Source organism: Manis javanica, chromosome 6, assembly GCF_040802235.1.
Source record: "Manis javanica isolate MJ-LG chromosome 6, MJ_LKY, whole genome shotgun sequence".
Lineage (NCBI taxonomy): Eukaryota > Metazoa > Chordata > Mammalia > Pholidota > Manidae > Manis > Manis javanica.
In genome coordinates, this window is record NC_133161.1 from 53,772,720 (window position 1) to 53,787,262 (window position 14,543).

General features: G+C 44.6%; 1 protein-coding gene across 2 annotated transcripts; it reads left to right on the plus strand.

Annotated features, from left to right (window-relative positions):
- Window positions 1-391: 391 nt before the first annotated feature.
- On the plus strand, window positions 392-8,523 carry SP8 (Sp8 transcription factor). Of its 2 annotated transcripts, XM_073238719.1 has the most exons (3): window positions 400-499; window positions 1,234-1,330; window positions 1,479-8,523. In XM_073238719.1, the coding sequence occupies exon 3, from the start codon at window positions 1,512-1,514 to the stop codon at window positions 2,985-2,987; it is 1,476 nt and encodes a 491-aa protein (XP_073094820.1). In that variant the 5' UTR covers window positions 400-499; window positions 1,234-1,330; window positions 1,479-1,511; the 3' UTR covers window positions 2,988-8,523. The 2 variants fall into 2 exon arrangements, with proteins under 2 accessions (XP_017532401.3, XP_073094820.1); XM_017676912.3 differs by lacking the exon at window positions 1,234-1,330 and having other exon boundaries at window positions 392-499.
- The last annotated feature ends 6,020 nt before the right edge of the window (window positions 8,524-14,543 follow it).

Sequence of the window (14,543 nt, forward strand, 5' to 3'; positions counted from 1 at the left end):
TCCCTCTACCCCCTTTGTCACACAAGCAGTTACACTGCCGCCCGCAACACCCTCCCTCCTCTCTGCACTGTCCCTCCCCCGGCCCCCCTCACCACAATATCACTTACTGCCGCACACACATCCCCTTCCCCCCTTCTTCTCAGCTTGGTCACACACGCACACAGTTACATTGTTACACACTCACACACACGCCTTGCGGCACACACGCAGGGGCTGCGCCCCGCCCGGGCCCGCTCCCCACCCCCCCGCGGCGGCCGGCTGCGGCGCCGATGACCTCACGGCGCGCGCGCGGCGCGGCCCGGCGAGGCCGCAGATTGGCTGGCCGCGCCTCCGCGGCACTTCAAAGCCGGAGAGGGAGCTACAATTGTGGTGGAATGGGCGGAACTGATCATTGTATTGCACACCTCTAAAAAAAACACTGCCTCTGATTTATCAATATAAAAAAGATCCTCTGAGAGGAGGAGGGCACTTTTGTGTGATGGCAACTTCACTTCTAGGGGTGAGTCTCAGGATTTTCTCTTGCTGGTTTAATTAGTTTCCTTTTATTGCCGTTCGGAGGGGTTAAAGTAGCCCCGGCCAGGCCACGGGCTATCAGTCTCTATTGAGAGCTTTTTTTCCTCCCCCTTTAAATACAAGTGAGTTTGGAGAAAAGGAAGAGGGGGAGGGGGGGGCAGAGTCACTTCTTTCAGCACAGGAAAGGTTCGAAGGGCATTTAGACAAGCCACCTCGCAGCGCCCGGCCGCTCCCTGCCCGGGAGACGTGCGCCCAGCCCATTTTACATGCGACGATTTCGCGGGTAAAGAGCAAGTTTTTCCTCTTGGGCAAACTGCAGATTTTCTCTCTTCCCCTTAAAAAATTCCGCAGCCCGTCTTGCCTTGCAGGTACGTTGAACCCATCTGGTTTTTTGTTACGCTTGACTTTTTTTTTCTTTCTTGAAAAAATAAAATGTAAAGCAGGAAGAGCGAGCAAGCCCTATAGTTTGGCCTCTTGCGCCCTGGGAGAAAAAACACAGGATGGGTTTCTGGGGACCGGAAAAGGATTTTCAAAGCGCTCTCTGGATTACTGGGGAAGCGCTCTTGAAAGCAATCCAATGGTTTCTCCCCAGGCTTCTCGGAAAAGGAAACTTCCTTCCCAGTCTGGACTTTTTGCTTGCTTGCTTGTTTCGAAGTGCCTGGGGCCTGTGTGCACCCGAGTGTTGTTTTAGGTGAGAATACTTGTCAAACTCTCCTTTAGCATGGCGCTTTGCTCCCGAATCAGACGCCGGCAGCCAAACTTGTCCCCTCCCATAGAGTAGGAAGCAGCCGGGCGTCGGGGCTGTTGGGGGAGCCAGGTGAGTTGGTGGCGGTGCGCCGCAGCAAGAGATGGGGTGCAGTGGGGTGTTTGGAGGCTACCTGAGGACTGATGCACATTTCTTCCCACCCTCCCCCACCGGCTCTCTGGCCACCTCCCCTCCCCCACCCCTTCTCCTCTCCTCGCAGGAAGAACCGAGGTTGGGATCGACTCCTCTGGCCATGCTTGCTGCTACCTGTAACAAGATCGGCAGCCCCAGCCCGTCTCCCTCCTCCCTCTCGGACAGCTCTTCTTCCTTCGGCAAAGGCTTCCACCCCTGGAAACGCTCCTCGTCCTCCTCTTCCGGCAGCTGCAACGTAGTGGGTTCCAGTCTCTCAAGCTTCGGCGTGTCGGGGGCCACCAGAAACGGCGGCACGTCTTCGGCGGCGGCTGCGGCTGCTGCTGCGGCGGCGGCCGCCGCAGCCCTGGTATCCGATTCCTTTAGCTGCGGCGGCTCCCCGGGCTCCAGCGCCTTCTCCCTAACCTCTAGCAGCGCAGCTGCCGCCGCCGCGGCCGCGGCCGCTGCCGCCTCCAGCTCGCCGTTCGCAAACGACTACTCGGTGTTCCAGGCCCCCGGCGTATCAGGGGGCAGCGGCGGCGGCGGCGGCGGCGGCGGCGGCGGCGGCTCCTCGGCGCACTCGCAGGACGGCTCCCACCAGCCCGTGTTCATCTCCAAGGTGCACACCTCGGTGGACGGGCTGCAGGGCATCTACCCGCGCGTGGGTATGGCGCACCCATACGAGTCGTGGTTCAAGCCCTCGCACCCGGGACTGGGCACCGCCGGCGACGTGGGCACGGCCGGCGCCTCCAGCTGGTGGGACGTGGGCGCCGGCTGGATCGACGTACAGAACCCGAATGGCGCGGCGGCGCTGCCCGGCTCGCTGCACCCTGCCGCCGGGGGGCTCCAAACCTCGCTGCATTCGCCGCTCGGAGGCTACAACTCGGATTACTCAGGCCTGAGCCACTCAGCCTTCAGCAGCGGCGCCTCCTCGCACCTGCTCAGCCCCGCGGGGCAGCACTTAATGGACGGCTTCAAACCGGTGCTGCCGGGCTCCTACCCGGACTCGGCCCCATCGCCGCTGGCCGGCGCGGGGGGCTCCATGCTGAGTGCAGGGCCGTCGGCGCCGCTGGGAGGCTCCCCGCGTTCCTCCGCACGCCGCTACTCCGGCCGCGCCACCTGCGACTGCCCCAACTGCCAGGAGGCAGAGCGGCTGGGCCCGGCCGGGGCGAGCCTGCGGCGCAAGGGCCTACACAGCTGCCACATACCGGGCTGCGGCAAGGTGTACGGCAAGACGTCGCACCTCAAGGCGCACCTGCGCTGGCACACGGGCGAGCGGCCCTTCGTGTGCAACTGGCTCTTCTGCGGCAAGCGCTTCACGCGCTCCGACGAGCTGCAGCGGCACCTGCGGACCCACACGGGCGAGAAGCGCTTCGCCTGCCCTGTCTGCAACAAACGCTTTATGCGCAGCGACCACCTCAGCAAGCACGTGAAGACGCACAGCGGCGGCGGCGGCGGCGGCGGCTCGGCTGGTTCTGGCAGCGGCGGTAAGAAGGGCAGCGACACCGACAGCGAGCACAGCGCCGCGGGCAGCCCGCCCTGCCACTCCCCGGAGCTGCTGCAGCCGTCCGAATCCGGGCACCGCAACGGCCTAGAGTGACGCGCACCTCGCTCCTGCCCTTCTCCCCGACCCCCTCCCACCGTGGGCCCCCGTCTGTCCTGGCCTCAGCTCCAGCCTCCCTCCACTGCATTCTGCTCGCTTGCTCTCTCTCTTTTAGTCTCCTTCCCTCTTTTAACTGCCTCTCTGACTTAACTTTGTAAAGGGGGTACTGACATGTAAGTAACACGCATTGCTCTCCTGGGCCCTCGCTTTCCGTCTCCACCGGGTAACACTATCGGAGCCGCGTACAGCCCGAACCGGTGCCTCCCCGGGCCTTTAATGCTAGTCCTCTCCTCCTCGCACCCCCTTAGCCATCCCCCAGGTTGTGATGGAAATAGGAAGCGGCCGTTGGAGGTAGATCTGGACGAATGCAGTGCTTGTCAGACTGGGGGCCTCCGCACTCGCGAGAACAACGCAGCTGAGCGAGGTTGAACGGCGTCGTGGGGAGCGCGAGTCAGGAAGCCGGGCAAGGCAGCCTCCGACTTGGGTTCAGAACCGCCGTGTTGGGTGTCTTGGCTTCGGGGAGCCCTGCCCAGCCTCTGCGCAAGCGGCTGCCCGTCCTGCGCAGAGCTGCGGGGGTGTCCATCTGGCTGCACCGAGACCCCAAGTTTGCAGAGTTTAGCTCTGCGATGTCAGTTCTGCCTCTCTTTGTTCTCTGAGGTGGAACTGATGCAAATTTCAGCTAAGGGCACTTTTGCGAATCGCTGCTGCAGTCTTCTTTCATCTTTATAATATTTTTTAAAACCTAAAAATACTAAAGAAAAAAACAGTATCCTCCCACTTGGTTCCCTTCTAAATAGTTTTTCCTCTAGCAGTGAGCAAGTCCTTCCCTAGAAACTGCTAATATTGATCCCAAAGTTATTTTGATCGCATTAACTTATGGGGTGGGGGCGGGGGTGAGGGTAGGTGTCTTTCTTATGCAAAAACACTCCTTTCCGGTGAGACCAGATTAACTATCTCCGTGTTTGTCCTTTTCTACCTCGTTTTTCACCACTCCCGGGCATAATCTCCCAATCTTTTTTTCTAGTCCAGCCCTCAATTTGTATAGTACCCATTTCTGTAAATTCTTGCAATTCATTGAAGACGCTTAGGGTTAAACTTTCTTTGTGTGTGATTTAAACAAGTGAAGAAGCTATCGTTTATTTCGGACGAGGCTGTAGTTTAAATGCCAAAAGAGTGAAAATAGGATAAAAAAATATTTGTAAAGTATATCCGAACCTAATGGTTTGTATAACTGGAGAATCGTTCTAGATTAGTTACCAATTAACTATAACTCCACCAGTGTATGGGGGCGAGATGCAGTTGTCCAGGAGACGATTTTGTATAGTATTTTTCTTGTACATTACTTCCAGTAAATATTTGAAATTATATTGAAGTAAACTTGATTTTTTTTTGTCACAAGAAAATATTAAGAGTTATTGTTGCAGTTCTGATAAGCTGCAGGTTTTTTGAACTCACTTCTGGAGGTGCAGAGCCACAAACGCACTTTCCGGGCCTAGTTTTGCTCGAATATGAATTTAGATAGTTATCAAACTGTAACTAAGACAATATTTGATAAATGTGGGATGACATTTAATTTAATGGAGCATGTACTTATTTGCATTTGCTGGCAGTTCAGGCATAGTTAAAGTGAGAGTTCTCCTATATTTCATTAAAAACTGGGTCTGCCAAAACCCATGTATTAAATAAATTGTCCAAGTGAAACTCAACTAACTTTGGCCTTTGTGTATTTCCTGAAGGTAATATTCTTAACTGTTAATAAACACTCCTGACACTACATTTAAGTGTTTGCAGATTCTGCAAACTAAATTGCTCATTGTAATGTTGAAATAATTTGGATATTTCACATTGAAATGAAAAACCTTTCTCTGGAACATTTTAGACTTGCATTTTAAATGCATGAAATGTAATTGATTTATTTGTAATATTTTAAATGGTATTAATAAACTCAGATAAAAGACTAGGACAGTTAATTTGTTTTTTTTTTTCCTTTTTAAACTATGGAATTTGCATTTTATCTTCAGCTAAATGTCTAAACAAAATATAACCCTGTTTTTTTGTGGTAATATTTAAATAATTGCCTTTAAGATATTACTTAGATGGAATGATCTATCTGGCAAAGCTGTGTTTTCTCTATTTAACAAGATAAAGATTATAGTGTCTAAGAAATGTAATTAATTATTTACCAGTAGATTTAGCTCAAAGCATCAGGATTTACTGACCTTTTAAATTTTGTACTAAGTCACCAAACAATTCAAAGAAATTTCCCTGTTCTGCTTCCTTCTTACTCTTGAGAAGGAGTCAGGGTGTTGGCCATTGATTGCATTTGGTATTTAAAAGGCCAAGCCTTACATTGGAAGATCAATACATCTAAAATAAAAACATGGGTTTGGGGATAACTTTTGTTGTTAGGGGGTGGAGGAGGTCAAGCTAACAAAAGCTTGTTTTTGGCATTCCATGTCTTAGCTAAAGATTATGTAGAGGTAAATATCAGTAGTAGATTCCTGTTGAAATGAGTTATCTGTTCTTTTAAAGTCTAAACAGCCACCAAAGAAAAGGAAGGTTAAACCTTAATCTATTTACTAGGCTATTGTTCATAGGTGTCAATGATGCCAATAAAAAATATTGTCTTGTTATGTCTAAGTGCATTTAAGCAATGGGTGTTCCTTGAGCCATACTTTGAAACATAAAATACTATAAATGTTAATTGCTGTTATATCAAACTATTTCACTATTAGATTAATATTATTTTGAATCAAACAATAAAAAGTTAGTGTGTTCAGATTCTTATAAGTTTAGCTTCTTTCTTTCTGTTTGCCTTCTCCTCACCCCAAGTTCAGTATGGGTATACGTCTGGAACTGAAAATTTCCTTGAAATTTTCATGAAGTCATTATTAGCCATAGAAACAGAGTGTTGTGAATATTGTAAATTCAGAAGAAAAAAGAATTAGGGGTAAAATATTTTAGAACAATACATTTGTGCCCAAGTAACAAACTGCCCAATCCTACTGACTATGCAGATATTTGAGACCTCCGGTCCCTATGGTTTTAGGCCAGCAAGTTAGGTCTGATTCTTTGGTATACTGTAGCTTTAAGTAATGGTTTTAAAAAGTAAAATAGTCTCTTTCTATCACTTTCTTCCTAGGAATAATACGCAGAACACAGTATAAGTGTTGTTTCTTTTTTATTGAAAGTTGCAGTGCTGAGGGAGTTGGAGAAAATGGCTCTGAAGGAGTTAAATGTAGTGGCAGGTAAGAGGAAAGTTGCTTGGTACATTTATATTATAAGTTGCATTACATACAGAATCACATTTGATTTAAGAGAGTAATGACAAGGAGAGATACTGTCTGGAAGATTCTTTGGGGTGGTTGAAGAGGGACAGATTTCTCTGTGTTACAGATGTGCAAACTTTCACTTTCATCCTTCACAGTTCCTTCCCTTCTAGCTTTGGTTTACTTTGTTCTGACGGTTAACGAGCAGTATTTCTAGATTCGTTTTCTGCAGGATGGGCAGGGTTCCCTTTTGAGGATGAACATCCTTTTTTTCGGAGGACAGAGGATGAAATGCAAAGTTGTGATTTCTCTCTGCTTTTGTCTGAGATAAAGCACCTCTTAACAGCGCCCTGAGGCTCCCTGGAGTGAAGCCAAAGGCTGGGTCTCACTTTGAACCAGGGGACAAGCATCCAGTCTTGCAGATCAAGGTAGAGTTAAACTAGTTGTTGACCCAGAGGTCAGGTCAGCATATATCAGTCCACCCTCCAGAGAGTGGAACAAGGTTGCAGCTCAGCCCAGCCTTTCTGTTGATCTGACTTACCTCTTCCCCAAATTCCACTGTTTCTTCCCTATCCTGCTTTCTCCTTTTCTGGCTCAACTCCTTTTTTGGGGGGTGTGGTGGGGGGAGGTCTCTCTCACTTAGGGATAAGACTGATTTGTTGAAGTTGGACTATGAACAAAAGTATTTTATGCTTGAAACTCTAATGTGATGAGTTACTCTATTATATCACTTGATATTAGAAAAAGTTCCTGGATTGGGTTTGCCTTCCTTCCACTTTCCTCTTAACCCAACTTCCCAATTGGGATTCCCTTGGGAGAGAATGCTGAAATTAAAAACTAAAGACAAGCAGGTGATGAGATTGGACTACTGAGTAGGCAGATCAATAATTTTGCTATCAACATTTTCATCTCAGATCTTTTAGTGAGATTATTGAATAGAAGGTTACAAAAGGCCTATGGAGGAACTTTTTTAAATAAATGTTTTAATTTCAGCAGATTAGCTCAAAGGTCAGATGATCTTTTAGGCTGCTAACCTGGCAGGAAATTTAGAGGAAAAGAGTCTAGATTTGGTTATTCTCTGGTTGCCTAAAATGGCAGAGATAAATATTGTAATGAAAGAAGTTCTACATTTGGCTCACTTTTTCATACAAATAGGCATTTTAAATAAACTGTAGTTTTATTTTCCTGATGATTTTTTTCTGTGTCTGTCCAAACAGGCATTATTATTTCTCCCTGTACACCTAAGAAAAACTCAGGTATGATCAAGTCTCTCTCCCATTTGAAAAATATGGTCTCTACAGTTGTCTATTTTTCTTTCTTAAAAAAAAAAAAAAGCCCAGCACATTAATTCTATCACTATATTTCAAAGAAAATCATGTTAAGAAAAAAATCTAAAGGAGTGAAACGTAGAGTAATGAATGCTGTTCTCATTTTAACCGTCGTTCTGGGTGGCATGTTTCAAGACTTTGCTCGATGTACAACTGTTGCTGTTGTTTAAAAAAAATAAGATTCAGAATTTGCTTCTGCCGTATTTATTCCGTGCTTCCGGATTAAAGGAAAACCAATAATTTCTTGCCATTTTGGGCTGCAGCCGCTGCGGTTTAAGGGGATGCGCGTCAGTGGCCATCTCTAGGTTCGCTGCACTCCCCGTGCGCAGAAGTGTTGATTTGCTGTAGCGCGGGGGAGGTGGATCTATTTTCTTTGGTCCCTAGGCGCATGTTTAATTTAATTTTCTGCGAAGTCTCCTGGCGGTGAAGCAGCAGACTTAGACGTTTTGCCTTGGTCGTTAGGGACTTCTAGAGCTCTAAGTACAGAGAGCAGAGCTTGGGGTGATTGGAGAACCAGGAATAAAGCACCGCCTAAAGCTGCCGCTTTTCACTGCTGTTCTAACCCCATTCTTCCAAGTCCATCTACTGGGGCGTCTGTTCAGCTCACTCCCTAACTTTGTTTCTCAGGCAAGCACGTCTTGTTGCGCGGGAGGGAACGGTGGTGGCGCCTTTTGCTTCTCTAGCAGGGCTCCTAACTGAGGTCTGAGTGTCCAAAGTTTCCCTCATTCTCTTTATCAGTGAATTTAGGGGCGAGGTTTTGAGCCTGGGACAACTTCCCAGCCATTCTGAACACTATCTCCTCTTTCCTGTCCCTGCTCCTCGACGTGCCGGCTGCTCTCAGAAAAACCTTCCGAGCACCCCGGAACGGGTTCCGAGCACGCGAGCCACTCGCGGGTAGCAGCTAAGGGTCGCGGAGGCCGTCTAGAGTGTCCCTGCGAGCCCGGGCCCCAGCCAGAGATCCCTCCCGTGCTGCGGACCCTAGTCGCCCGGCGCCGCGCCCGCGCACACAAAGACATCTAGGCAGCTTCTGCCGGCTGCGCAGACAGCGAGCGCCACCATGTGCCCCGGGCCGGCTTTGCAGCGTTCCCTGCTCGGGCTACGCCGGCCTCACCCGGCTTCCCGGAGCCGCAGGCCCTAGCTAACCCACTGTGGTAATCGCCCCGGAGAGCCCCCCGCGAGCTCGCCTCCCGGCTCTGAAAAGACGTTCTGCTGGACGGGGATGGGACTATGCCTTCCCTTTCCTTGCTCTCCAGATCCCTAGAATCCTCCCGCTACCTTTGGCCATCCGAGCGCCTGGACCTCGGGGCCTCTTCCCACTGCCTGTGCCACCGGGGATCGTTCTTCCCAAACTTGCTGGAATTTCTCTCTTGGCCACAGAGCGATTGCTTCATTTCCTGTGCTCTCTTCTTGACCAGACTTCTGTGTTCATGCGCACCCGCCTCCCCCTCCCCGCGGCATTAAACGAAGTGCGGCTTCCTCCATCGGCGGGAATTATTATTCTTGTTATTTTACTATGTGCCAGACTCGAATGAAGGAACTTTAGCACCTTTTCCCACACCGTTCTCATAAAGGGAGCAAAATCAAGTCTAATTTGCTTTGAAACGTGACCATTTTGATTTCAAAAAACAGTTTAGCCACCTCGGTGACTAGCTAGAGGAGTATTTTATAGATACATAGACATAGAATCACTGTACCTGTTGAACAGTACTTAACTCTACCGCTTTGTACCTAAAACCCAACAACCTCTATTGGGCTTTCTTCCCCTCCCTCTTTGCTTCTCGATCCTTTGGGCAGCTGGTTATTTGTGGGAGCGATAGCAGCATTCTCTAGGCTCCGTATTCAGTGACATCTGAAGAAACGGGAGGATGGAGCATCTTTAAAGGTCTTTACTTGGAGAATGTACCTGCCACTCCCTCGCAGACCCGAGGAAAGGAGCCAGCTCCTGGTAAACCTCTTCCCTGCCCTTTAGTCCCTCAGGCGCCTTAGGACTTAGGCTCTCTGGTCATGGAAGCTCGTTGTGCAGGTTTGGATCCCTGGGTTCTACTTTGTACTCCCGAGGTATGCCAAGGATTAAACTTGGTGCTTATAGTTATGCATGCACCATCTATACGCGTTTAAGGCACCTTGTGATGAGACTGCAACAAAAACATCTTCTACACATATCCAGGGAGTTCTCAGAGCAGCACTCCCGCGCGTGATATGGCTCTAACCATGTCCCGTCTGCGGTCAGATCCGCGGGCTCCGCGGACCCCGATCCCCGAAGCGAGGAAGGCACCGGGATGGCCAGTTTAGTCTGCAGCGAAGGTCTTGCTTTCCAAGACCCGGCTGCCGCCGGTAGAAGCAGTCTGGCCGCCAGAAGCTCCAGAATATACTTGACACGTCCACCTCCAGAGCCGCCATCAACCCCCCTCCCTCCAACCAGCCGGTGACGCGAGCCCCCGCCCCCTCCCCTCTCTCCGGGGTCCGGAAAGCCGGAGAGCGCTGGAATGCTGCGTTCTCTCACCCTATTATGCCTAGGTGTTGCAAACCACTGGAGGACAGAGCTACGCGCTTTGATCTCATGTCCCAGTCATTCTTTAGCACAGAGGGGTGAGTTTAAATTAAATTTCTTTCACTACTGATAACTTCTAATGGGCCTCAGAAGGTGAATAATTATGCAGCAACATTTCATGGATTGTTGGAGTGGGAATTCCCACTGCGCTGTCACCAGGAACAGAATTTTCCCGGTACCATCAATGCTAAATGAAACTTTGAAAGTAAGCTACAAGTATCTTTCAAATCCCGGTGCGAAGATTTAGTCCTTTCCTGCTCTTACCTTTCTTGTCACTTTTTTCATTTAAGTTTTATTTGTGGTTTAAAAATACTTTAAAAACTACTAAAGAATATTATGTTTGAGGGTAAAAAAATTTTTGCATTGATAATTAAATATGCATTCCTATCAAGACAAAAGTTCACATTGATGAAAGCTGGAGCCTCGTTTTCTTGGAAAAGGCAGATGACCTACCTGGGATTTGCCTCCGAATACCTGGACTTAGCCTTGGCAGCTCTCTCGACTGAGTTTAGTGAATTAGTGTTTTGCTTGATTCTGGAGAAAAAGGGTCAAAACCTGGAGCTGCCAAAGTCAGTATTCTGGAACAACCTAGTTTGTGCTCAGAAATGAACTTTCCATAGGTGGGATGGGATGGGGTGGGGGAGGGTAAGTTAAAAGGAAAAATGCATTCGCTGCTTCATTCAAAATATCCACCTCTTAGAAAATGTGGAGTAAATTCTTTAAGATTTTGATATGTATTTTATTTTACCTCAAGGTAGACATTCAAACAGCATCAACAGTTTGAATATTTAAATGGGTCATGGCATTTTGATACTCAAAAGGAAATCAGACTCTTTAACCTAAATCAAAGAAATCTAAATTTGTAATTTAAAAGCATAATGGAACTCTTCATTGTTTTGTTTTTTTTTAAAGAAAACCCTTTGTACCCCCATTCACATGAGTGTTTCACTGCATAGGATTTTCCTTGTTTACGTTTCTTCCCTTTAAATTTCTTCCTTTAAATGAATTGAGCTCCCACAAGCTTTAGGATTTCTAAATCAACACATAGAAACTGGAGCCTGCTTATCAAGTTTTCACTTCTCTTTTGGCAACTAATTTGAAAGGACCCAAACAATGAGTTGATTTACATTATGCTCATTGCACTCTGTATTCTATGTGAATGTTGAAAAAAACCTCAATAATTCACCTAGGGTTATCTTTTCCTCTTTGAGAGAACTGATCCTTACAGCTTTAAGTTTTTTAGCCACTCCATTTTCAGTACTGAAATAGAAGAAAGTAGGTGTCCCCTCCCTGCTCTAGAGTTCAGGTGATTGTCTAGTTCAACTGAAAATAAAGGATTTGTACTGCCCAATTTTGCACCCAATTTAATGTCCCTAATTATTCGGGTACTCTATCATCAGGTATCCCATCATTTCAGGAAGTTTTGTGCTCATTCTTCTATACTGATCAATGCTTCATTTCTCTGTTACTTATCCCTTTAGTTTGACTTTTTTTTTTTTAACATAGGCAGTTTCTTTCTCCTTTCAATTTAACAAACAATGGCCTTTGTAAGGAAGGGGAAAACTAGTGGCAGGTGGAAATGCATTTAGAAGATATTCACTTTGATTTAATGATGTTTAAAAAGTATCAAGTTTTTTACCTGAATTTGTGTTAGGCACATGTAGTTTATATTTAGGGGAAGATAGTAATTTTTATAACATTAAACTATATTTCTCCCCAAACTTAAAAAAAATAGGGTTCTTGTAGGTGACAATTCAGTAACCTTTGTACTATGAGGCAAATTATGTTTGCTTGCTCCCAATAATGACTTGGCTTAAATCTGCATTAATTAAGTATGAGTAGGTTACACATATATTTTCTATGCTCTCAGTAGTGACATATTTTAGTTATCACAACTGAAGATTGTAACAGTAATGCAGGAAAACAACCTTGTAAATATTTTGGTAATAGAACATTATATATTCTTCAGTTGCATAGTTTTTGTAGAAAGGATATGATACAATATATTTATTTTATGGTGTAATTATTAAATGTGAACATGCTTTGCTTAGTGACGTAGTCACTTGAGTGTTATAATATATATATCCAGGAAGATCACAATCAGTGAAGTGGTAAGAATCAGTTCCATTCTTAAAATTCTACCTGTTGTTTTGCAGAGAAAATTGTAGTTTCAAAAGAGGGGCATAATAGTGATTCCTGTTACAGAGAAATGGTATTTATGTCTGCGAAGTGCTTTTGAAACTACTTTTATTATGTTATTGTACTCTAAAAGCAGTGGCATGGGCTGGTGTGTTTTTTGTTGTTTTGTTTTTCACTTCATCTTTAAAAATAAGTGTTTGGAATAATTTTAGATTTATAGAAAAGTTGTAAAAATAGTACAGTGAGTTCTCATACTTTCCCTTTCTTAACATCTTACATTAGGAAGGTATATTTGTAAGACCTAAGAGATCAGTATTGGAATATAATTATTTAAAATAAAGAATTAAAGGCAACAAATGTTGCCCTGCACACCAGTCCTTGGGACACTGTAACTTAGGAAAATAATGGCCTCTTTTTGGTTAGCTTCTTATGGTCAGCTTGTGTATGCAGAGACTACGTACTAAATTAGTAAGTTACAGAGAAAGTTATTCCTTAGGGATATGTCTTCAAGTTATAGTTTCTTAGAATGAAAAGTTTGTATTTCTTAAATAGTTAATTAAAATCTAAGAAAACATCTAGTTCAGTTTTCATTTTTATTTCATTTTATGGAATCATGAGATTAAATTTTGAATGACAATTTCACTTGAAATTATAAAAAATTTAGTTCTAGCAATTGCAGTCTTCCAATTTAGTGTTTATAATTGTTCTAACTGTAGCCTAGATATTTTATTCTAAAATTTAAAATGACTTATTTACTCATTATGATTGTCCTACAAAATACAAATAATCTAATGATTCTATTTATTTCCTCCACATTTTTCAAGTTAAATGGTAGGGCTATTTTTGCTAATGAAATTAGTTTGTTAGCATATATGAGGTTTTACAACCTAATGGTTGTCTTTCTTTTTTTTTTTTTAAAGCACAGATAAGTGTATCTCCTCCACGCCAAGGAGCAATATATCTGCATGGGTTCTTGTCTTGTCAAAGAAAGATTATAAGGAGTTTCATAAAAAAAGGAAAGTATCCTTTACTTAGAATGTGTTTTCATTCTACCTAGGGGTAAAGTACTTACCAGATAAAATACAGGATACACAGTTACATCTGTATTTTAGATAGACAATAAATTTTTTTAGCGTAAGTATGCCCCATGCAATATTTGGGACATAGTTCTACAAGACTTGATTTGTTTTATGAAACTCGGATGTCCTGAATTTTTATTTTTTCTTTATTTCAAATGAAATTCATGCATAAAGACAAAGCTTAAAAAAAAAGCAATATAAAAACAAAGTAATTTGGGCCAGTTCACAAAAATGGTAAGGGTAGTGTTCTGTACTATTTGGAAAGGGAAATACAGGACACAGTGTAGTTAGGATTTACTTGTTATCTTCGAGTGAAAGAAAACTGCTTTTCTTGTTACTCTTTTGTGTTTCTTATTTTTTAGCTCATTTGGCTTCATTGTGGGCTATCATTAAACATTTAGAGTACTAGTACTCTCCTGCCATACTAACAAACTACATTTACCAAGTTTTCAAGAAAGCAGCATTATTCTGTGGTATGCTGGTCAGTATTTCCACACTTCATTCTAATATTAATGCTGTAAAAAAGGTTTATCTTATAAAGAAAAAACAAAACCCAATTTCTATTCAAGAGATTTGCGCAATAGAGACCCTATAATAAAGTTTTGTTCCTGCAAATTCTATTCCTTAGGTACTGTACACCCACTTCTTAAATGGCAAAAACCTGGATTCCTGTATTTCTAGAAGTCAGGTATAAGTGGTAGCAGCAGTTCTACATATGAAATTCACTTGCTAGGTGATTTATAAATTAAACTAAATAATCAGAAGTTTAAGTTCTCTATCCCAGAGGAGTTTGTTTTGTCCTTCTGCAGAAGTACTGCTATAGAAAGAGGTAATATCCATCCATTTATTCATGATGTTCTTTCAAGAAGCAGCTCATTATCTTAATATAACAGTTTCTTTCTTGTGCTTCATTTATGCTATTAATTTAATTTTCTAACAATTTCCTATTTCTTGATAGTTATTGTTTGTGATTATCCCCAGAAGTAATGAGTAGAAGTCTATTAGCTTATACACAATACAGGCTAGTAAGAGGTGAGAGGGAGAATGAACCTGGCATCTAAGGGTATCCATCTTATCTTCATACAGCTCAAAGGGTAAGTAAAAACAATATTAACAGGCCATGTATGCCAATCAGATAAATAATTAAGAACAATACAAGCAGTCTTTCTCCATAAACAGGGTATTTA